This window comes from Staurois parvus, unplaced genomic scaffold, assembly GCF_062004578.1.
Source record: "Staurois parvus isolate SC_StPar_1 unplaced genomic scaffold, SC_StPar_1.0 ptg000784l, whole genome shotgun sequence".
Lineage (NCBI taxonomy): Eukaryota > Metazoa > Chordata > Amphibia > Anura > Ranidae > Staurois > Staurois parvus.
In genome coordinates, this window is record NW_028318580.1 from 18,913 (window position 1) to 44,067 (window position 25,155).

Sequence of the window (25,155 nt, forward strand, 5' to 3'; positions counted from 1 at the left end):
CAGAAAGTAAAATTATGTCTTTTACCCTCCCTTGATTACCTTCCACAGCAATATCCACGTTTAGGTAGGCCACAGTTCGAGATCCTAAAACTTTTTCCATTTCCTGTGGAATGTAGAATACAGTTACTCTAATCCATTACAAATACATAATAAATAAGAAGAAAATACAATACAAAATGGGGACCAGCGCCTTTTAGCCCTGAGACCTCAGCCCTGGCAATTTTTGTCTTGTGACTATATTTCAGCACTGATAGTTCAGGGGATTTCTAAGACTAGTACACATGTTTAGAGGTAAAATTAAAGTTGGGGATTAGGTTAAGGGTTAGATTCGTGTTAGAGGTATGGTCAAAGGCTAGAGGGTTTTTTAACATATTACAAAAATTAACAAGTTATACAAGAAACTGGATTTAGCCCCCATTCAAACTGCATGCAAATTACAAATCACGTGTCTTCACTTGTTGCACAATTTTAGAATCACATGTCAGTACGATTTTGGGCACGACTTGCAGACATCTGTGCGAAATTGGCAAAAGCAGTACAGGAACTACTTTTCAAATTAGAACAGTTCCATTGCTGATCATTGATTTGACCATTCAAGCACAAGTCGCATCAGTGGGAACCAGGACTTAGTTGCGTAGAGAAGAATGTTTGTGAGGTAGACTGTATGATTATTCTATAGTGCCCAATCAATGGAGTATGTCTGTCCTGGGTGGAGGGAGGCAGACTATAAACCATATCCCCTTACCATCAGGCTTTCCAGGTAAAGGTCCATCTGAGGGGCATGTGTGGTGAGAGAGTTAAGAGTTAGAATTTAGCCTGGGTTCACACTGTGATGTGGTGCAGAAATCGCACAGACACCGCTGCAAATTTCGCAGCGCATCAGTTGCACCCCGTTCATGCGAACCGCTGCGGGTGTGTATGTTAAGTTAACAACACCCCGAAATTGGTCTGCAAAACATGGTGCAAAGTGCAGAATTGGATCACATGGGTGTGAATACCCATGTGATCAGATTCTAGTGCGGACCAAAAAAAGGGTCCTGCACTTTTTTGGTGCGGATGCGGTATGAATTGAGCCATACAAAATGTATGGCTCAAATTGCACCGCACAGAATTGACTTGCACAGTAATGGGGTACGGTTCCTGTGCGAATCATATGCAATATGCTGCAACGCACAAATGTGAACCCAGGCTAAGGAGGTATATTTATTTTAACTCTTAGGTTAAGTTTTAGGGTTTAGGTTAAAGGTCAGAGATTACGATTAATTGCCAGGAGTTTATATTAAGTGTTTGATTAAAGTGGTTGTACACTTCAGACATGAAATACGAACAAAGCATATCCCTCTATAGTGTGTACTTGTCAATTAAGAGCACTGAGTATCATTTCTGTCTGCTACTTTGTTCCTCTACTATCAGCATGAATCACATCTGACACGTTTTCCTGACAACAAGAGAAAAATGGTGATGGGGGAGGATCGTTAAGGAGAAGGTGGAAAGGTGGAATTATTTAGAAGTGCAAACTCATCCAAACCGGAAATAAGCACCAGTCCTAATAGAGGCACTCAAGCGATATATGACCTCATCTAGCGGTTTGGTCATATAAATCAGGTGAGAGCATATCTGGTGGAGGGGATCTGTCACCATTTTTGAATATAATTTTTTGAGCACAAGAGGTGTCGGAACAATTACTAACACATTGAAGTATATTCTGCATAGGAAGACATTTTCAAATGGATGTTGGACTGTTGATGGAACTTTTCACATTTAATTGACACACATTTATTTGATGTAAATTCAATTACTTCTGTATAGTGGCGGGAATTTGTTTTGAAAAATATAAGAAATAGGATGTATATGAATTTGCACATAGGCTGGTAAAGAACGGCAATTATTAAGAGATTGACAGCCTCAGCTCTGTCCCTGTGTGCTGTGTGAAGGGGGGGTGGGGGTCCGTTCCCTCCAATCATGCCTCAGAACTTTCCTCACTGAGCTCTGCAGAGTGTATTTTCAGCTCTCCGCCCCCTTTTTTCTGAACTCTGATAACCTTAATAAATTCAGCACTTTGAATGGATGTAGAGAAAAGAATACCACAGATAGACAGGTACAACTTACGTAAGAGGATTTCTTTTATCTCTGTGTATGACTAGAGGCAAGTCACTTCACTGGGTATATAACCACTTTAAGGGCAATGGTTAAATGTTTTATTTTACGTTTTACATGTTAGGTTACGTGTAAGTCAGTAATGGGGAAGAGATCAGTTGGAGAGTGGCCACAGGCAATGCTGATGGCTAGTCCCTTGTCTTCTACCTGCCTTTTTTTGGGAACAACTTCCAGACATGGGCAGGCTTCCTCCATGCTATGTGACGGGTCCCCTAAAGCCTCTTTTCTAAAGCTCCCTGGCCAGTGGACACAAGCTAACATTATCACTGCCTGGCACCCCGTTTGGGTACTTTTGTCAGAGACCTGCTTCCTCGCCACTAAGAAACAGGACCAAGTTATTATAGCTGGGCATTGCACCCATAGACTAGACAACACTATCTTAGGTGCAACTGGAACTGTTTACTGAACAGAAATACAGGTTTTTATACACTTTGGAAATAAGGGCAGTCACCACATGAACAATAAAAATGAACATTACACACTGGGATAAACATCCCACACTGAATTGGTAACAAGGTCAAATTGTCACCAGACTAATCCCATCACGTAGGAACCACCAGGAGGAGGACTAGCCAACCAACAAAAACAATAGGTGGCTCAATTAACTCAATTAACACATCAGACCTTAATAAACAGATTATAGCACGAGACTTCAGCATCAGGTTGATTTGAGCGGATATTAACATCTGTTCAAAGTCAGAGTCTAGGAGGGGGGGTTGAAGCAGTTGATGCTAGTTTGGGCACAGAGACCCCAAATTGTATCTGAGAACTGGAGGACCAGAATACATGTGTGTTTTGGGGACACATGGACTTGAATCTGAAGGTCCCCCCGGCACACACCTCCCAAAGAATAGAGCCCCCTCAGATGCCAGGGCCCATGGTCAGTAGTCAAGAGGCTAGCCTGCAGTCCCCTCCAAAAGCCCCTGTCTGGGTTGGGTCTGTCACAATAGGATCAGAAAAGAAACAGAGAAAGGAGTGGGGGCATGGGGAGGGGGAAGATATGGAGGGAACTAAGAGAAGCGATTGCGGGCCAGGGAAGGTAAGGAGGAAAGGAGAGGGAAGAGGCAAAGGAAAAGGGAGGGTGGAGAAATAAAAAGGGAGAGTTTGGAGAAAAAAGTAAGAGGGTATACTCGAAGTGTTAAGCTAAGCTGGGCATACATGGATCAAAATTGCTTGATCAAAATTTGATCCACATGTGGCCATTGTGGTTAAATAGAAGTCAACCTACCAATCGACTTCTGTTCAATCGCTCTGTCAGCGTGTTCTCGCTCAATCATCACTGCAGGTAAAAGGCTGCAGCTCAGATCTGTGTATTCTGACAGCGAGGGGGTCTCCAATGTCTCTACAATGATGCAGTGGGATGGATTCCCACATCCACCTCAAATGTGGGGATGAGGAAATTGGGGCAGTTTTAGAGATCAACCTGCTGGTTTAACGGAAAAAAAATAGACCCATGTGTGGCCAGCTTTAGATTTGAATTAAATATATGTCTTTTAATAAACAGAACCAGAGTTTTTAAACTGTATAGTCTTTTAGGTGATATTATCCCAAACACCAGTGTGCATGTACAGTGCGGGCCCACTGTGATGGATCATGTACTTGTGCGTGATTTCAAACTTCCAGGTAGGGGTGCGCGCTGCCCTGGCAGTGCTGTCATTGACTTCAGCACATGCTGCTGATGGGAGGAGCAAATGACAGGAGAAATCTCTGTGTTGGTAAACAACACAGAGCTTTCTACTGACAGCGGCAATGTGCTGGTTTTGCCTCCCTGTAAAGCAGGGAATAAAAACAGGAACATTGCTTACTAAAAACAGCACACAGTAAACACATTACACATTGTTAGAAAAACAGATAACCCTTTGATTGCCCTTAAATGTTAACCCCTTCCCAGTTAGTATCATTAGTACAATGTCAGTATATATTAATAGCACTGATCACTGTATTAGTGTCACTGGTGATGTCAGTGTCAGTTAATAAGATCCCACAAAGTATCAGTTACTAGCAGATTGCCAGCCTATTATAAGTTGCTGATCACTGCCATCACTAGTATTAAAAAAAATAAATACAAATTCCAATATATTCAGGGGTGTATTGACAACTCATGGGGCCCCCGGGCAATAGGGGATCATGGGGCCCCTGTGTCCTTGCCCAAACTCAAAAAAGCCTATGAAAAAGGTACCAGGGGCATCTCATGGGGCCCCCTACTGACCCCGGGCCTTCGGGCAGTGCCCGAGTTTCCAAATGGTCAGTCCGCCCCTGAATATATACATATACACAGTTGCAAGAAAAAGTATGTGAACCCCTTGGGATTATGTGGAGTTTTGCATGAATTGGGCATAAAATGTGCTCTGAACGTCATCTAAGTCACAACAATAGAAGAACACAGTCTGCTGAACATAATACTACACAAACATTAGATGTTGCCATGGTTTAATTGCACATAACATGTAAACATTCACACTGCAGGGAGGAAAAAGTATGTGAGGCCCTAGCTTAATGACTTCTCCCAGAGCTAATTGGAGCCAGGAGTGAGCCAACCTTGACTCCAATCAGTGTGATGATATTGGATGTGTTGCTGACAGCTGTCCTGCCCTTAAAAAACAACACACACCTGTTTTGGGTTTACTGGTTTCAAGAAGCACTGTCTGATGTGAACCATGCCTCGCAGAAAAGAGCTCTCAGAAGACCTACGATCAAGAATTGTTGACTTGCATGAAGCTGGAAAGGGTTACAAAAGTATCTCCAAAAGCCTTGATGTTCATGTGTCCACGGTAAGGCAGACTGTCTACAAATGGAGAAAGTTTAGCACTGTTGCTACTCTCCCTAGGCGTGGTCGTCCTGTAAAAATGACTGCAAGAGCACAGCGCAGAATGCTGCATGAGGTAAAGAAGAATCCCAGAGTGTCAGCTAAAGACCTACAGAAATCTCTGGCACATGCTAACATTTTTGTTGACACATCTACAATAAGGAAAACATTAAACAAGAATGGAGTACATGGGAGGACACCACGGAGGAAGCCATTGCTGTCCAAAAAGAATATTGCAGCACGTTTGAAGTTTGCAAAAGAGCACCTGGATGTTCCACAGCACTACTGGCAAAATATACTGTGAACAGATGAAACCAAGATTGAGTTGTTTGGGAAGAACACACAACACTATGTGTGGGGGAAAAAAGGCACAGCACACCAACATCAAAACCTCACCCCCACTGTAAAACATGGCGGAGGGAGCATCATGGTTTGGGGCTGCTTTGCTGCCTCAGGGCCTGGACGGATTGTTGTCATTGATGGGAAAATGAATTCCAGAGTTTATTAAGACATTTTGCAGGAAAACGTATGACCATCTGTCCGCCAACTGAAGCTCCGCAGAGGATGGGTGATGCAACAGGACAATGACCCAAAGCATACAAGTAATTCAACAAAACAATGGCTGCAACAGCACAGAATACGCCTTCTGGAGTGGCCCAGTCAGAGTCCTGACCTCAACCTGATTGAAATGCTGTGGCATGACCTTAAGAGAGCGATTCACACCAGACATCCCAAGAATATTGCTACACTGAAACAGTTTTGTGAAGAGGAGTGGTCCAAAATTACTCCAGATCGTTGTGCAGGTCTGATCTGCAACTACAGGAAACGTTTGGTTGAGGTTATTGCTGCCAAAGGAGGGTCAACCAGTTATTAAGTCCAAAGGTTCACATACTTTTTCCTCTATGCATTGTAAATGTTTACAAGTTATGTGCAATTAAACCATGGCAACATCTAATGTTTGTGTAGTATTATGTTCAGCAGACTGTGCTCTTCTATTGTTGTGACTTAGATGACGTTCAGAGCACATTTTATGCCCAATTCATGCAAAACTCCACATAATCCCAAGGGGTTCACATACTTTTTCTTGCAACCGTGTATATATATATATATATATATATATATATATATATATATATATATATATATATATATATATATATATATACACACACACACACATATGCACACCATCATTTGTAGACGCTATGACCTTCACAAAAACCAATTAATATAGTTATTGGAATTTTTTTTTACCAAAGACATGTAGCAGAATACATTTTAGCCTAAATGTATGATGAAATGCAATTTTACAAAACATTTTTTTCATTGGTTATGTTTTATAGCAGAAAATAAAAAATATAGTTTTTTTCCCCAAAACGTTTGGTCTTTTTTCAGTGATGATCAAATAACAACAAAAGAAAGATCTATTTGTGGGGAAAAAATTATATAAATTTCATTTCATACGTTCATGCGTTGCATGACCACGCAATTTCCAGTTAAAGTAGCGCAGTGCCAAATGCCCTCGTCGTGAAGTGGGTAAAATCTTACTGAGGGCAAATGGTTAATGTCTAGTAATTTTATTAGCATTGACTGAGCTACTAAAATGCGTTTGTGCACTTCTTTAGACTACATTACTGGCTCAGCTCCCATATTAAAAAGCATCAGAAAAGTAAGACAGACTTGTAAATCATTTAATGCCTCCAGTTTTATAACTCAGAACTGTCACATAAGGCGGAGAAGCTGTGCCTAGATTTGGGTTGTGTCTCCTTTGAGCTATTGGAGTGTTTTGAACAGAAAACTGGCACGGTGGCATGCTGCAGACATTGAGCAGCAGACATTGGAGTGAATAGGAGGAAACTGCTCAATAAAATAAACAGAAGGAAATTAAACTGATAACCAGAGCCATTATGAAGCAATATATTTAACTGATATGGCAAAATATTGTAATATGTTGTTCAGCAATGATGTACTGTCAGATAATGAGGAACATGGGAACATCTACTACCTGCAGAAATACCATTTTCTTTTGTGTGTATATGATGTTGTTTATACGCTTACCCAGGGCCGGATCAAAGAAGGGGGGGCAGGAAGGACTTGCAGCTCAGAAGCAGTGTTCTCATGTGGGAAGGGGGGGGCAGGAGGAAAGACTTGTACCCCAGAAGCAGTGTTCTCATGTGGGAAGGGGTGGGGGGCGCAGGAAGGACTTGTACCTCAGAAGCAGTGTTCTCGGGGGGGCGGCGCAGGAAGGACTTGTACCCCGGAAGCAGTGTTCTCGGGGGAGGGCAGGAAGGACTTGTACCCCAGAAACAGTGTTCTCGGAGGGGGCAGGAAGGACTTGTACCCCAGAATCAGTGTTCTCATGTGAGAAGGGGTGGGGCGGCAGGAAGGACTTGTACCCCAGAAGCAGTGTTCTCATGTGGGAAGGAGGGGCTGGAAGGACTTGTACCCCAGAATCAGTGTTCTCATGTGAGAAGGGGTGGGGCAGCAGGAAGGACTTGTACCCCATAAGCAGTGTTCTCATGTGGGAAGGAGGGGCTGGAAGGACTTGTACCCCAGAAGCAGTGTTCTCATGTGGGAAGGAGGGGCAGGAGGGACTTGTACCCCAGAAGCAGTGTTCTCATGTGGGAAGGAGGGGCAGGAAGGACTTGTACCCCAGAAGCAGTGTTCTCATGTGGGAAGGAGGGGCAGGAAGGACTTGTACCCCATAAGCAGTGTTCTCATGTGGGAAGGAGGGGCAGGAGGGACTTGTACCCCAGAAGCAGTGTTCTCATGTGGGAAGGAGGGGCAGGAGGGACTTGTACCCCAGAAGCAATGTTCTTATGTGATGTAGGAAGAAGTCCTTCCTGCCCCTCCTTCCCATATGAGAACACTGCTTCTGGGGTACAAGTCCTTCCTGCCCCCCCGAGAACACTGCTTCTGGGGTACAAGTCCTTCCTGGGCCCCCCCCACCCCTTCCCACATGAGAACACTGCTTCTGGGGTACAAATCCTTCCTGTTCCCCCTCCACTCCTTCCCATATAAGAACACTGCTTCTGGGGTACAAGTCCTTCCTGTTCCCCCTCCACTCCTTCCTACATAAGAACATTGCTTCTGGGGTACGTGTGGAGGGGGAACAGGAAGGACTTGTACCCCAGAAGCAGTGTTCTAATGTGGGAAGGGGTGGAGAGGAGCAGGAAGGACTTGTACCCCAGAAGCAGTGTTCTCATGTGGGAAGGGGTGGGGGGTGGCAGGAAGGACTTGTACGCCAGAATCAGTGCTTTCATGTGGGAAGGACTTGTACCCCAGAAGCAGTGTTCTCATGTGGGAAAGGGTGGGGGGTGGCAGGAAGGACTTGTACCCCAGAAGCAGTGTTCTCATGTGGGAAGGGGTGGGGGGGAAGGACTTGTACCCCAGAAGCAGTGTTCTAATGTGGGAAGGGGTGGAGGGGAGCAGGAAGGACTTGTACACCAGAAGCAGTGTTCTCATGTGGGAAGGCGGCAGGTAGGACTTGTACCCGAGAAGCAGTGTTCTAATGTGGGAAGGAGTGGAGTAGGAAGGACTTGTATCCCAGAAACAGTGCTTTAATGTGGGAAGGGGTGGGGGGAGCAGGAAGGACTTGTACCCCAGAAGCAGTGTTCTCATGTGGGAAGGGGTGGAGGGGAGCAAAAAGGACTTGTACCCCAGAAGCAGTGTTCTAATGTGGGAAGGGGTGAAGGGGAGCAGGAAGGACTTGTACCCCAGAAGCAGTGTTCTCATGTGGGAAGGCAGTTAGGACTTGTACCCCAGAAGCAATGTTCCCATGTGGGAAGGGGTGGGGGGTGGCAGGAAGGACTTGTACCCCAGAAGCAGTGTTTTCATGTGGGAAGGGGGGGGAGGACTTGTACCCCAGAAGCAGTGTTCTCATGTGGGAAAGGGTGGGGGGGGGGGCAGGAAGGACTTGTACCCCAGAAGCAGTGTCCTCATGTGGGAAGGGGGGGGGGAGGACTTGTACCCCAGAAGCAGTGCTCTAATGTGGGAAGGAGTGGGGGGACAGAAAGGAAGGACTTGTATCCCAGAAACAGTGCTTCCATGTGGGAAGGGGTGAGGGGGGCAGGAAAGACTTGTACCCCAGAAGCAGTGTTCTCATGTGGGAAGGGAGGGAGGATTTGTACACCAAAAGCAGTGTTCTCATGGGGGAAGGGGTAGAGGGGAGCAGGAAGGACTTGTACCCCATAAGCAGTGTTCTCATGTGAGAAGGGGTGGGGGCAGGAAGGACTTGTACCCCAGAAGCAGTGTCCTCATGTGGGAAGGGGTGGAGGGGAGCAGGAAGGACTTGTACCCCAGAAGCAGTGTTCTAATGTGGGAAGGGGTGGAGGGGAGCAGGAAGGACTTGTACCCCAGAAGCAGTGTTCTCATGTGGGAAGGCAGTTAGGACTTGTACCCCAGAAGCAGTGTTCTCATGTTGGAAGGGGTGGGGGGGCAGGAAGGACTTGTACCCCAGAAGCAGTGTTCTCATGTTGGAAGGGGTGGGGGGGCAGGAAGGACTTTGTACCCCAGAAGCAGTGTTCTTGTGTGGGAAGGGGGTGCAGCTGTCCTCATTACATTTCTGTATTTTACCAGCAGCACAAGGTGATCCTGGGACCAGTGCTCCTTACCCACCATCTGACGCTGCTGCTCCTCACAAAGGAGCAAATCCACTACCATGTCCTGCAAATGTAATCAATGGCACTGGTCAGCCTGGACAAGCAGCAGAGCCTGATCCCGTCCTGCAACTAGGCTGTCAGCTGCAATATTCAGCCCTGCACTGTGCTTTTGAATTGCAGGAAGAGAAGTTGTATGCTCCCGAGGACATACATTTGCTGGAGTCTATTCGTAGCAAGGTTCCTGACCGCGGGGTGCTGTCAGATCTGCAATTGTCAGTTCAGGTAGCATGCAGCACAATGTTACTGGCTTCAGAAACCAAACAGCTACAAATACACAGCATTCCTATCCCACCTCTCCATCTTCTGTATAGACAAGTGGACAGCAGAAATACTCATCTGTTTCCCATAGCAGTAAACGAGCTTCCCATGATCAAAAGGGAAGGAATGACTGGGTTATGTGATTAGCATCCACCATTCAGCCCATTTAAACTAATGGTAGGCTGACAGCAGCTGCCGCTGAACACATGATCACAGAGCGATTAGGTGCATTTCCAGGACAGGTGTCTAAGCCTGGATGCAGTTAGCTGCATCCAGACTCGGACATCTGTGTTCGGCTACATGCGGTCAGCAGTGCCCGCTGTCCCCGCTGTCAGCCTACCATTAGTTTAAATGGGCTGAATGGCCGATGTTAATTGCATAATAACCTGGTAATTCCTACACCAAGAATCCACAGATTGTTACTGCTGGAATCTGGAGGCTGCAACAAACCGACCATGTGAAAGGGGCCTTACAGTTATAATATATCATGTTTAAAATACATTTAAATTTTAAGGGCTTATTCACATTTATGCATTGCAGCAACACACGCTAAAATGTGCACTTTAATGTGTAAGCCGTGTACCGGGGTGGGCTCCCCAGGATACAGTGAAGTCACGAACGAGGAAAGCAACCTCAACACCAGCTTTTGTCACAACAGAATTTTACTTAGATGTGGCAAATAAACACAACCACAATTGCTGAGAACATACAATAAATTTACATACACCCAGCCCAAAGGCTGAGACCCTTGTGCTGCACAACGCCTCCTGATGCATGAAGGTAGAAGGTGTAGTAATTTACCTACAGGGGGGCACAACTAAGCTGCCACACCTTACCTGTTATTACCCTAAAAGAGCAGGAATCAGTGTATGCGTGTATGGCATGGGCTAGCCGGCGGTGCAGCACAACAGCTTACAATCTTACACAAATCTACAGTATTCCCCCTCCCATAACTGGTCCTGTAGCACGTGCCTGAGTATTCCTTCTGAGCAAAACGCCAGTCTGGCTTGAATTTGTGGGATTTTATCAGCTCTCCAATGTGAAATGTCACTTTAAGTTATGGAGTCCTTCCAATGATCAGTAATAACACTTGTGGCCTGACACAGAGACCCTAACTAACTAACTATAGGCCTGGCCTCAGTCTCTGGAGGCGCCAACACTGAAATGAGGTGCGTGCACGATCTTACTGACCCGGGTCTGCTTTGCATCCGCTGATGACTCTGAACAGAACAAATGTCTCTCCAACGAGCATGCGGTATCTCAGTGTATGTTGCTTTGTTCCTCTGTTCTCATCAGCATTACTGGCAGCAATCTTCCTTTCTCTGAACAGGATCAGGGTCTTGGAGACGATCAGCTTCACTTAGCTGCAGCTCTGGTTACTGAGGGATGCTCTCACACCTGGATGCCATTGGAGTCTCAGCTCACACGGCTCCTTCATTCACCATCCTCTAAACATGGCTGCTGTCTCTCCTTTTCCTGTTCCCTAAACTCTGTGTGAAAACCCCACCTCTTCATAAATATAGAAATATCGATGCAGTCTGAGGCTGTGTTAGGAAAACAGTGGCATCTTGTGGCTAAACCACAGAATGTCAGTCCAGAACGTTTAATTTACTCCACATAAACAGTGTTCAAACAATGAGAGCTGTTTCCCCATCTCACAAATGCACATTTCCACAATGCATGCCAACTCTTCTTCTCTATTTGCAGTGTGTTGCTGTTCTATTCATTGTGATTTGCACCCCAACACACTGTTCAGCAGAGTGCAATGTAAACCCACAATGTACATTGTTGTGGTGCAATGCATTGCAGCCCATTCATAATTCATAATAAACAGACTACCTTTATGCAATTCAGTTTACCATGCATACATTAATGCACTGCAACAGAATGCTATAATGTGAATTGGCCCTAGGGCTTCGCGATATGCAAAGATATAACTGTGTTTCCACTTGCAACAAAATAGGCCATAAGGTATTAATAATATATAATAATGTTCTGATTTTACAAAATCAAGACTACCAAGCATTTCATCCTATTGTCACCAGGAAGACCTATGGTGTAGCTTAGCATGTGTAAAAATAATATCAGAATCTGCACTAGTTCACAAAGGCATAAGCCAGCACTACATTCTGATACAAGGAATTAACAAAACATAAAAACAAAAGTGCTGCGCTGAAAATGCAAATACAGTGTATTACCCTAATTAAACTTTGGTGCAACCAAAATGTGACAAATATAATAAAAGGAGAAAACAAAAAACACTGTGAAGGTAAATAAATAAGTCCCAGTGTCAGAGGACAGTAAAAAAATTTCCTTGAGTGCAATCATAAATCTTCAATTGCTTAGATGATCAAACGTATTCAAGTGAAACGTGTCACCCCATTAAGTGCTCAAGGAAGGCTTACCAGATAAATTTGACCATCATGTTATATCATGTCAAATTGAGCACAGATATAATCCTATGGCAACCGCTACAGCCTCCTCCACAGCCCACATGGAAGAAAAATATATTTGAAATATATTTTGAAAATATTCTTCCCAAATATATTGACATACATACAAATCTACATTTTTGGAATGCATTTACAAATATATGTTAAAATATATGTTAAAATGACTTTTATATGTTAAAAAATCTGAAGAATATATTTAAAAAAAAAATGTAAAAATATATTTTTTTAAATATATTCTTCAGTGTTTTAACATATAAAAATTCATTTTAACATATATTTTTAAATGCATTCCAAAAATGTAGATTTGTATTTTTAAAGACATACAGTATATTTGAAATGTACCGTATTTTTCGCTCCATAAGATGCACTTTTTTCCCCCCAAAAAAGGGGGGAAAATGTCAGTGCGTCTTATGGAGCGAATATAAAGCGGCCGGTCCGGTATTTCTGCCGCCACCATGTCAGAATACCGGGCCGGCCACTCAGCTGTTCTCTCCTGCAGGGCCTTACCTGTTCCTCGCTCTAGCGCTGCACAGTCTTCCCGCGCTGGTTTCTGTGACATCCGGGTTCCCACTGCGCATGTGCTGCGCTTTGTGAATGATCCGGTGTCTTCTGGGACACATGACAGGTCCCAGAAGGCGCCGGGCCATTCACAAAGCGCAGTGCTTCTCGCGCATGCGCAGTGGGCACCGGCTGTCACAGAAGCCGGCCCGGGAAGAAGGAAGGACAACTCCACGGAAGTGGGAGCGGGTACCTGTCAAATTCAGGTACCTGCTCCCCCTCCCTCCCCAAAGGTCAGCAGTCTCTGGTCATTCCCTGCACTGTCTGCAGTCTCTGGTCATTCCCTGCACTGTTTGCAGTCTCTGGTCATCCCCTGTACTGTCTGCAGTCTCTGGTCATCTCCTGTACTGTGTCCGCAGTCTCTGGTCATTCCCTGCACTGTCTGCAGTCTCTGGTCATCTCCTGTACTATGTCCGCAGTCTCTGGTCATCTCCTGTACTATGTCCGCAGTCTCTGGTCATCTCCTGTGCTGTGTCTGCAGTCTCTGGTCATCTCCTGTACTGTGTCCGCAGTCTCTGGTCATCCCCTGTACTGTGTCTGCAGTCCATTGGTTCAGAATATTTTTTTTTCTTGTTTTTCCCCTCTAAAACCTAGGTGCGTCTTATGGTCAGGTGCGTCTTATGGAGCGAAAAATACGGTATTTTTAAAAATATTTTTAAGATATTTTGTAATAAAAACGCATTTCAACATTATATATATCTATCTATACATATATCTATATATATATGTATCTATATATATATATATATATATATATATATATATATATATATATATAGATAGGTATATTTTATTTTATTTTTTTATTGAAATATATTGAATATGACCAACATTGTAGCATTTCAAATATATGTCAATATAAGTGGGAAGAATATTTTTAAAATATATTTCAAATATATTTTTCTTCCATATGGGTGCTTTCAACCATAGGTCAAATGGCGTTCCCCCACTCCATACGGATCATCGGCATCAGGCATATAAAAGGCATGTGCATGGAATAAAAAAGCTTGCCATAGTGTGAAATCGATGTGTTGCTTTTTTTTTCACTGTCCAATCTATGCTTGGGTCCATAGCTCAGAGAAAGTGGGTTAAATTATGCTGGGCAATCAGACTGAGGACATCTTGGTATTTTTGGCTGGACTTCTCCTGTAAGATCACCACTGTTAAGCTTTATTTCAATGTTCTGGAGACTTCTGCATTGGTCAGGTGACTTGAAGAACCTTCTAGTCCAGGAGATGATATTTATATTATTTGTCACATTTTGGTTGCACCAATGTTTAGTTAGGGTAATACACTGTAGCTTAGCATATCTGGCCCCCAGTGAAGATTTGAGCCCAATACATTGAGCTTCAATAACATATCCACTGTCCAAACTGAACATCCCCAACCTCTATTACTCTTCCTGCAGCTAACATGCCCACCCTTCATAGTATATCCTACCTCCTACCAGAGAATAAATGTACCCTCACACTTGTTCATTGTGATGGATTGGGAGTTTAGATATGGCGGAGTAGACACTATGCCCCCCCACTCTTCCCCAGGGGCAGGTTCACACTTACATCTGCATCTTCTTCAACTACTGTTCTTGAACTATAAACATAAATCGGAATGTGCTAAAAAATAAATTAAATAAAGAAAAGTCCATATATTGTGTAGAAAAAGTCCAAACACCATAAAACCACCCAGCATATACAATAAACCCACAACAAAAAAGTCCATTGATATTAATGTGAAAAATTCAAACACCAACTAATCTTCTTAATCATTTATGACACCGTGCTAAATCCAGCACCAGATAAATGGGATGAACTCACCAGAGCTTAATGCTGATCAAATTATAAATTAGCACAAACGTATTTGCTCTGGGAGCGATGAATGAATCCAGATTATGAAGCAATACTCTGTGTTTTAAAAGTCATCCAGATACCAGGAGCAATACTCTGCAGCCACTCTGCAGCATGAACAGTACCCTTCATATATCGATCATCCTCCAAGTGTATGGCAATACCATTCAGAAATAAAGAAAAGGCATGATGGTGCAGCAAGTTAAAACCGTTTACATTTATTAAAACTTAATTGCACTCACAAATCAAGTGTCTACCCGACACTGGTGTACAAGCAAAGAAGGACAAGAGAGATGGACGAGCCCCTTCTTCAACTACTGTTCTTGAACTACTGGAGTCTTTCCTTATCTATATTCTAATCCCAAAGAGAGCAAAGATATGTTTTCCTGTGCTATATCTTGCTTTGTGGAACACTCTTTCCCCTTCTATAGCTCTTGAAGGCTCACACAAAAATGTTGTGCCCCATCCTGGATTTTAACACCTAACACTCATACACTGCCATCTTCAAACTCACATTTCCACTAGCATGCCTTCATCTTGCACCCTGTGGGTACTCCTCCATCAAATCTCCTAGTGGAGCTTTATAGCTTTCTTCCTTCATGTTCGTTATGTTCAGAAGTCTATTGGAATGAATAGGATTGCAGATTGCATTCGCATGCCTGGTCAAGATGAAATTTGCCAAGAGGTCAGGCAATCTAGCCAGCTACTTCTTACTGAATCGTGGACAGGTTAATATTACTGTAGAAGGAGATGGGAGGGCAGGGGGTGCTCTGATATAAGTCTAACTAGACAAAAGATTCAGAAATGCCATCATAATGCAAAGAATATCAGTGTCAGGATAAAAAAAAAAATAATTCAAAATGTCAGCTGGGCATATCACCTTTCTTTGAAAGATTAGGCCTTGCAATAAGAGTTTAAATTGGTCTTATTAGATTTTACCTGTCATTCTTCCAGTGCAATGTCATTGCAATGTATTAGGTTACAGCTGGATAACAATTACTCCATAATGGCAGGATATGCTTGTAAGGAAGATAGGACATCCTAATGCCTACATATTCATACAGGAGATAGAAAATACAATTCTTCACTCACCAAAATCAATCTAGGTTATTAAGCCATTAAACCATTCAAACTGTCATGGGGACTGGTTCCCCAATTGTGTGTTTATATATATATATATACATACATACAAACACACATGCATACATTTATACACACACACACACATATATATATATATATACACACATACATACATACATACATACACACACACCATTTTTGTGCTGCTGCTTCCTCTCACACTCCAGCTTTGCTATGCAATGGACAGCCAGAGGCTATCAGGTCAAATTCAAGTACTTACACTGTTTGCATTTTAAAAAATAGCTAATAATGTACTGTTTTTGTTTCTGTATAGAATTCTGTTTATATAGAGATGGTGTTTTTATATACTATTACTTTGAAAAATGTCTTGTCTCACAAAATGGTAATCAGCACTGGGGTACCCTTTACTTCTAATATAAAAGTGCTTCATAACTATGTAATAATCCCAAGTTAAATAACATAAAGCGACTATTATTTGCAAAATACCACAATGTTTCTATAATTCAACTTAAATGATAAAGAAACATATATATCTGCATATATGCTAAAATCAATAATAATTATTATTTGTGTATAGTGCCAATATAATAATTGTACAAACACCACACAGTATTGGTAGCCCTTTGCCTTCACACTAAATGAAACCTTGAAATATGTGCTCGAGCTAATTATCATCCATTGCTCCCAAAATGTACTCCACCACCTTTCACTCTGTGCTCTCACCTGGAGAGGTGGATCTATATGTATAAATAGTTCAAGATGCTCTTTCCACTTTAGGGATACTTCTGGATGATGTGATATATGAAGGCGAGAATATTAATTGCCCACCTTTGCCATATTACAACACAATCTTTAGCTACTGCCTAATGTCTGTGGCAAAGATTTAGTGACACCATGTTTTAAGACCACTGTAGACAGACATGCAAGTGAAAATTTCAATTATCAGCATTTTCAGTTTTCTAGTACAGCGACTTGGCATACTGCTCTGTTCCCAAACTTTTCCCAAACCTGTTCCCAAACTTTTCTGTTGGGACCAGGTCAGTATCAATTTCTGAGGAGCAGATTACTCACCTCTACCCATTCTGTTGATCCAATTAATCCATATTCCTCTGCTCCCCAACTGCAGAATAAGATGGATCTTCTTGGGCGCCAACCTGTCAATGTAGAAAAGACAATAAGGTCTATTTATTAAAAAAAAAATTAAAAAAATCACTGTGCAAATTCCTCAAGCATTCACACAGCCGTTTCAAATAATCACTGTATTGTGAATAATATGTTTATTTTCCAAGATCGCCAGCTTCAACTGGTGGTTGTAATGTGGCATTTTACGGATTGAGGCGTTTTAAGAAAATGAAAAGTATGGCCATTAGATGACGCCGAAATAAACATACACAATGCTACAATAATTTGCAACATCTGGATGCTTAAGACATTAACACAGCATTTTTTTTCATAAATAGACACCCGAGAGAAACAAATCATACATTTCCTGATTTTTTTTTAAATAGTTGCATGACCTGTAACAAATAGACTGACTTCAGTCTGAGTTCCTGATCTGCATGCTAGTTCTCTGTTGATGACTCTGAAGGTGCTAAAGTCCCTGGATCAGCATTAAAGCTGTATAACCATCATTAGGAGTAGGCTATGGCAGTCCATGTATTGCTCTTTTTACAGTTTTCTTTAACTAGCTACTGCAATAATTGACTACATACAGCTATCTGAAGGTACAAAACTGAAGAGCTTATCTGTACAGTATCTAGAAGCAGTTGTCATCTTAGGAAAATAAGTATATTAGGATTACAGGATACCCCTTCTTTCCATCTCCATAACAAGGTGAGAGGTGGATGCAATAAAGAGTGCTCCTGACACCTGGCATCACTGGATTTCTGGTAGGATCAACAGGTATTTTGCGCTTAGCAAACAGATTTAACATCATATCTATATTATATTAAAAATTAAGCAATTAGGAGAGGTTCAGTATTAGGGTTTACTTACACTTTAAGTGCTCCTGCTAAAAGACATATTGATTTACAGTAGGTTTATATTAATTGTGCATTTGAATATTACGTATAGGCCAGTCGTATGAAATTATGAACAGTTGGTATCCTTCTTCAAATAAAAACTGATTTACTAATTTAGAGATCCAAGTTTATGAATTTACCAGTTTTAAATGGCATAATCCTACACATTTGGCACATCTTTTTAGTTGTATACTTGTTTAGATATTTGAGCAAACATGAAAGGCTTGTGCGGTACATCCTTACTGGAGGATCCAAGGCGAGCAAAACCACCACCTGGTGTTATTGTAAGCTGCTGGGTGAGAATGTCTACTACATAAAGCATGGAAAAATAGACAAAAAACAGGATACTGACAATGCCAGGATTTAGAAGACTGTCAACTATCTCCATTCAGCCTTTTAGCTTGGTGAAGAGCTAAAATTGTTCTTTTTAAAGCATTCCAAATCTGTACATCTGTTTCCTTTAGAGTTCATATTTAGGACTATATGATTATATGTAAAGATGTTGTTTTTGTAGAATTTATTATTTATACCACGAGGTTAAGGAAGTCCTCCATTCTGTCAGTTTGGATAGACATGTACAAACAGTCACCAAAGGTGGTTTGCCCGGAGTATGATGTTCCTGCAAGCTTCCACTATTCCCTGTACTTTGCTTCATTCCAATGTGTTGGCATGTTAGGGGGAAGTAAAAATGAATGAGTCAAGGAATGCTTAATTCCCAGAAGAATGAAGGATTTCAATGCAATGTTGATACCAGGGGCGGACTGACAACTCATGGGCCCCCGGGCGATAGGGGATCATGGGGCCCCCGTGTCCTTGCCCAAACTCAAAAAAGCCTATGAAAAAGGTACCAGGGGCATCTCATGGGGCCCCTTACTGACCCCGGGCCCTCGGGCAGTGCCCGAGTTTCCAAATGGTCAGTCCGCCCCTGGTTGATACTAAGACATTGGACAGTACCAAAGATTCTTCAGCCCTGAAAAGAGAATATATAACACACATTTTCTGTGAATGCATACTTTATTCTGAGTTGTTACAGCAGGATTTACAGTATCGCTGTTCCCTCTCACTTTACAGTTCCATGTTGCCTATACATTGGAATTGTCAATTCTTAATACATTACATAAAATTAATTTAAACAAAAGGGAAATAAAATGGTACTGGAAGTGGAACCTCCTTGTAACTGCAATCTCTGGTGTGTGCACAGATAAATTTGAAGCAATTCTGTACTCGCTGAACATATTGGGTGGGCCTGAACTCAAAAAGTTAACATGATGTTATAGTTAATATTTAAAAATGTTAATTGTGCCTAAACAGTTTTTTTTAATCTATTTTTTCTTAAATTCCTCTTGAAAAAAAGCAACGCAGTTCCTGGTATGTGAAGGTCTGTCTTATGTCTACATCCTTTTAGGTTTATATCTGCAATCTGAAGTCTAAGGCATTGCTGCCTCTGACTGTTAGTCTCATGAGATTTGAAGAGAGATTTGGTTAGGTTACTACTGTGCTGCTTATTGTTCTTCTAGCTGGAGGCTCTGTTATGAGGAAGCAAAGCCCTGCTTTTTCCAGGATGGCCACTGCCACACAGAGACACAGTTCAGAACAAGACATAATAAAATGTATAACAAAGGAAAGATCGGGTGCAGGGAGATCACAGACAATATTTGTGACTAGTCCAATGCAATCTGCATGTCTTTTTAGGAACAGCTTTCAGAGTTTAGGTCCTTTTCAATGTCTGAACTGGCAGCAGATTTTTAGGGGAGGCACTTAATAGTACTTGAAGAGTTCCACCTGAAACACTTGCACTTGGGGTGCTCTAATATCCAAATATTTCCTTCCTGTGTATCAGAATTAGCCCTCAACTGATGAGCTTATGATATGGCACATGAGGAGTCAAGCTAAAGTTCTTCTCAAGGTCCATATTAAAGGGTCCAAGATTTAAAGTCTTTTTTTGCACCCTGGATGAAAACTGAGAGGATGAGCAGGCACCACCTAGTACCTATATTTAAGTGCTGCTGTCAGCTTAAACACCAAAATGTGATTATAAATACTTCTTTTAAAGAAGACTGTACTTAGACAAATATATGAAGCCTACTAGTGCTGGCCTTCTAAAATGCTCATTTGCTCACTCTCCAACCAATTATTTCACATGCAGAACTACCCCATACCACCCCTCCTCTCCCTCTCTCAGGTGCAGTGGTGAGCAGTCTGCCAACAGCCAATTGCGCATATAGTCCTCTCAGAAACAGCTGCCACACTTCTTCTCCTAAGCCTGAGAAAACAACAGGGAACCATCTCTCCTCTTTGCTTCAGTGCCTTGTGGGATTTGCAGTTTACTCCCTCCAGCTCACTAAGCCATCTCGGTCTGTCAGATATACACCTCCTGCAGTCCTTGTAGTCCACATCCTTTGTGTCTTCTTATTAAGTAGAAGGCAAGCTCAGATCTACGGCAAGAATCCCCACCTGTAGCTGTGCCTGTGCAAAAATCTTCTCTAATGCCAGACACAGAATCCTTTACCTGTCAATACTGCAGGCTGAGCTACATAAGAATAACAGGGACCTTACCTGAACCACTGGTCAATGGGTCAGTAAAATTCTGTTGATCATGGGGACCAGGTTCTCCAGCAGGAGCATTCTTTACACAATGCAACAAATTATTTAAACAAGCTGGTGGCCAAGAGTCCTCTCACCATTGGTGAAGATCTCAATGCATCCTCTGAAGGCCCTGCAAGGATTCATTCCACACCCACTGGGCTTCCTCCTCAAGCCAGCCTTGGATGGAACAGCAGCCCTCTCATTCCCTGGAGTCCTCAGCAGAAGTCTTGTGTTCTCTCTCTCTCTGCAGCACAGCACATGCAGCAACAACCTCTGGTCCACCCTATTGTACCTGGTAGTAGCGCAATCTCTATGGTGCATGACGAGGTACAGCTGCTCTCTCTGCGTTCCACAACTCCAGTTGCACAGCACACTGGAAGTTCTGACCCAATGGGTATAGTTAAAATACCCAGGTTTCTGCTGCAGCCATTCAGACTCCTGACTTCCTCTGGTCTCCACGAAATTTGGCTGCCACTACTCTAGTGAGGACACTTTCCCATTAGTCAACGCAGTGGCTAAGATTCAGCCAGCAAATCAAAAAAAGTCCTCCTCCCTGACTGCTAAGGATGGGCTTTAATCCAAATAGCATGTAGACAGCTGCAGCATTTTCAAAAAGGTATTTCAGCAAATGTAGGCTCCCATTTTTTTTTTGCACAGGGTTCCTTTAGGCCCAGAAATCTTACCAGTGGAGTTCCCGGAGATATTCAAAACTTAATATTTCAAAACTTGATAAAATAGTGCTACATCCACCTCAGAATATTAGTTCAGGGTATGCTAACCTTTTAAAATAAAAAGGGCTATGACTTATTCATTATCCTTCAGCAATTGTTATATATTTTCCGAATGCCCTATTTACAGGCAGTGGTAGGAAGATAATTCTACTTATTTAATTGGTGAAAAATAGAGAATGAAATACATAACACTTGTTTCTCTCTTGCCAGCTAAAGCCAAGTTTTTTTTTAGCCCCATTTTTCTGTAATGAATGTAATCAATTCTCAATATCTGACAATATCTGTTTCCAAGTGATTTTTGTTCCCGCTGTGGTGTTGCCTGAGTGAATTATCTTTGAAGACAGAGATAAAATAACTTGTTTTTCCTTTTAAGATGAAAATATTGCTTAAATATGTTTCTTGCTTTTACAGATACATTCCCAAGAGCAGATTATTAACAAGCAAACTCCTTTATTGCAGATTTAATGCTGCAGACAACAGCTGTAATTTTCCAGTTAAGACTGAGTGATATGTCAAACACGGTCTAAGGAGTTTTTACTTTATTTTCTCAAAATAAATTTCAATTAAGCTTTGGCAATAAAACCTGGAAGCTGATTAGTTTCTATGCAGAGCCGCACTAGATTTTGCATTCTCCTGTTTTAGTAAATCTCCCCCATGGCTTCTTTCTAGGTGTCATCACTATCAGTGGATGAGACCGAGAATATGTCAAACTTCAAAACCAAGACCATGGACAAACATCGTAAATCAAGCTTTATAAGAGAAGTATGAGCTTTAGAAAAAAGAGCAAAAACAAAACCATTTATACTCACCTAGGTAGATTCAGCATCAATCTGATGCAGCATCTGTCCTCCACCAGCTCTACACAAAGAACTGAGAGATCAAACACCGCTGTTCGCTCAGTTCCTCCGCTCTGAGCAGAGAGCTGTGATGGTCAGTCACTGTTTCTCTGCTCTGCCTCTCCAGTGCTCACTGGAGCACTGGGCTGTGGAGAGGGTGGGAGCAGCTGGCTCAGGCAAGCACCACACGGAAACCTTAGGCCCCTTACAGATACTCCATTCTCAGTGGAGAACTGCAGTTCCTCCTACCACTGCAGCTGTCACACAAAACACAGCAGTGGGGAGTTTTGAAGCTGGGTGGATGGAGTCTGATGGGGATTCACAAGTTCCTAGTTTCCCATCAGGTATGCTTCCCTTGTGATTGACAGCAGGCAGATCCTAGTGGGTGGATTCTATAGCCTGTTATTGGCTATAGAATCCACCCACTGCCTGCTATCTATCACAGGGAGAGAGTGGACCTGATGGGGAATGAGTGTCCCAGCTTCCCCATGAGGCTCCACCCACTGAGTATCACTGGTTGTTAGGAAGCTGAAATTGACAGCATTCTTAACAACCAATGACAGGTGCAGAGGGGAGGGAATAGCGGTGGTGCACATGCTGCCTGCTGCACAGCATATAGAGACAGGAACTCCCTTGGTGATTCTGTACAGTGACTTGAGAGAGGATAGTGGCCTGATTGGACCCCATGTTATTTTGGCATGCTTCTGGCCAGTACAGTTGATAGTTAGTAATAGGAACCTGCTTGTGAGGGACAGTACTCAGCATAAGGAGAGGTTCCTATGGAGAAGGGATAGCTCAAGTCAGGTCCCTGGGCAGTGAAAAAACTACTAGGGTCACAAGGGTCACACTTGTGACCAGACCCTGATGTTCTGCTACTGTGGGGGCAGACTTCTTCATAAGTTATTCTTGGGTCGGGACAGGGGAGATTATACACTCACTGCACAGCACAGTGAACCACCCACACAGACTCTCTGCCAGGTCTGCTCCTTTCATTTTGCAGCTGCAGGCAGATGATAGGGCATGCTATCAAAGAGCAGAAACAAAATCAGAAGAGAGCCAGCTGACCAAGTACAGTGAAGGGGGAGGAGCTGGAGAAGGTTGCAGCTGCTGTGTGAGGAGACCCCATCTCCTAATAGGTGTCAGTAAAGACACATGGAGCCGAGAGACAATGATCATTGCAGGGGGAACCGAGTGGACACTGACAGCAAGTAAGTGTCACTGATTTCATCCCCCCACCAGCACTGCCACTCATCCCACCACTCCAACACTGCCACTCGTCCCATTTTCCCAACCACTACTGCCACTTATCCCACCCCCTAATGCCACTTATCCCATCTCCCCAGCACTGGCACTGATCCCATTCCCCCACCACCACTGATCCCATCATCCCCCAGCAGAACTGCCACTGATCACCCCCCAGCTCTGTCACTGATTCCATGAACACCCCAGCTCTACCACTGCTTCCATGAATCCATGAACACCCCAGCTCTGCCACTGATCACCCCTCCCTCCCTCTCAGCACTGCCACTGATCCCATCAACGCCCAATACTGCCACCGATTACCCCCCACTGATCCCATCAACCCCCCAGCACTGCCACTGATTGCCCCCCATCACTGCCACTGGTCCCATCCCCCCCCACCCACACACACACACACCACTGCCACTCATCCCATCCCCCCAGCACTGTCCCTGATCCCATCCCCCCTACCACCACTGATCCCATTAACCCCCAGCACTGCCACTGATTACCCCCTCAGCACTGCCAATGAGGATTACTTATATTCTGATGGTTGATAAAGATGTGTGGAGCCGGTGCAAACTGGAGAGTTATCTTGAATATATGTTATGAAGAGATGTTACTCCTGCTAACTGAAGCATGGACCGGCACTGCACTATTACTGCGCTATTATGTACATATATCTGTGGCAAAGACTGGTTTACCTGTTTATTCAACAAACCTGTGAAAGACTTATACGTATAAAGAATACTTGCACATTGTACATGGTAGGGGAGTGATTACTTCCAAGTAAGGTACCTAATCTAGGCCCTGCCTGCACACACCTTTAGGCCATTTGTATAACATACAAGGTCTTTAAATGGTTAAAATCCTCTTGACCCTATATATTTACTGTGCATATAAGAACATCTTCATTAATCAAAAAACATTTGAGACTTTTGGAGTTGGTGCTTCAACAGCATGTAGAAAAGAACCAGGCAACCAATCTGTTCACATACCTTTTTTGAGCAGCTGACCCATTGCTCTGCTAACTTCCATCATGGTAGCTGTGCCACTAGATGGATCAATAGCTCCAAAAACCCAGGCATCTCTGTGGTTGCCCAAAACCACATAGCGATCTGAAGAAAAAAGAATATTGTTAGGTATCGTATTGCAATTTAAAGTTCTAATCCTTAGTGCCTCCTAAATGAACTGTGAGTAATGTGATAAGAGTTTACAGCTGCCTATCATTACAAATTTACTGGTGGATTTTATTGGTGTTTGGCTTTTTACTTTTAGAGCCTCACTACTTTGGAATTATTTTTTTATTATAGTTTAAAAAGTAACATTTACTACTTTTGTACATATTTTCAGTCTCTTTTGAAAGCATGGTCTATGATTTTGTTTAGATCATAGTCCAATAAGATTGAACAATTTCTGGTCAGGTAAATATGAAATATTAAAAATTCATGTTTTCTGGTCTCCTTTTTCAGCCAGCAGAGGCTTTAAACTGTGTTTTACATATTTCCCTATCGCCTTACCTCCCTCTAAAATGTTTACGAGCCACAGTAACTCAAGCTGAAATTTACATACACAACTGAATAGGTCAGAGTAGCGACCCATCCCTCTATCTATCTCTCCCTCAAAACACTTCAAAACACTTCTGTCAAAAGTTTATTCTGTCGAAAGATATTACTACTGCGGTGTTCTCTTTTGATAATCCATATTGGTGTGGGAATTATTTGCCATGTATGAAATATTTATTTGTAAAACAAAGATAGTGTGTGCATGTGTATGTAAGAGAGGAAGTAACGGCTTGCATAAGAAAGTGGTTAGAGTTCTATTTAAACAGACGGTTGATCACAGCCAGCCATCATCAGGTATCCCTAGCAATTTTAATTGTTCAAATTAGCACAAAAAGA

At 42.8% G+C, this 25,155-nt stretch overlaps 1 protein-coding gene across 1 annotated transcript in view; it reads right to left on the reverse strand.

Moving 5' to 3' along the window:
• The window catches only part of LOC149444333 (glutamate carboxypeptidase 2-like), a gene marked incomplete at its 3' end in the record, with an annotated part of 113,942 nt that overhangs the window by 11,810 nt on the left and 76,977 nt on the right, over positions 1–25,155 (reverse strand). Inside the window, exons 8-10 of the mRNA XM_089654650.1 lie at positions 24,253–24,372; positions 16,913–16,995; positions 40–103 (exon numbers count right to left, since the gene is read on the reverse strand). Coding sequence (XP_089510776.1) covers positions 40–103; positions 16,913–16,995; positions 24,253–24,372 — 267 coding nt within the window. The remainder of the gene's footprint in view (positions 1–39; positions 104–16,912; positions 16,996–24,252; positions 24,373–25,155) is intronic.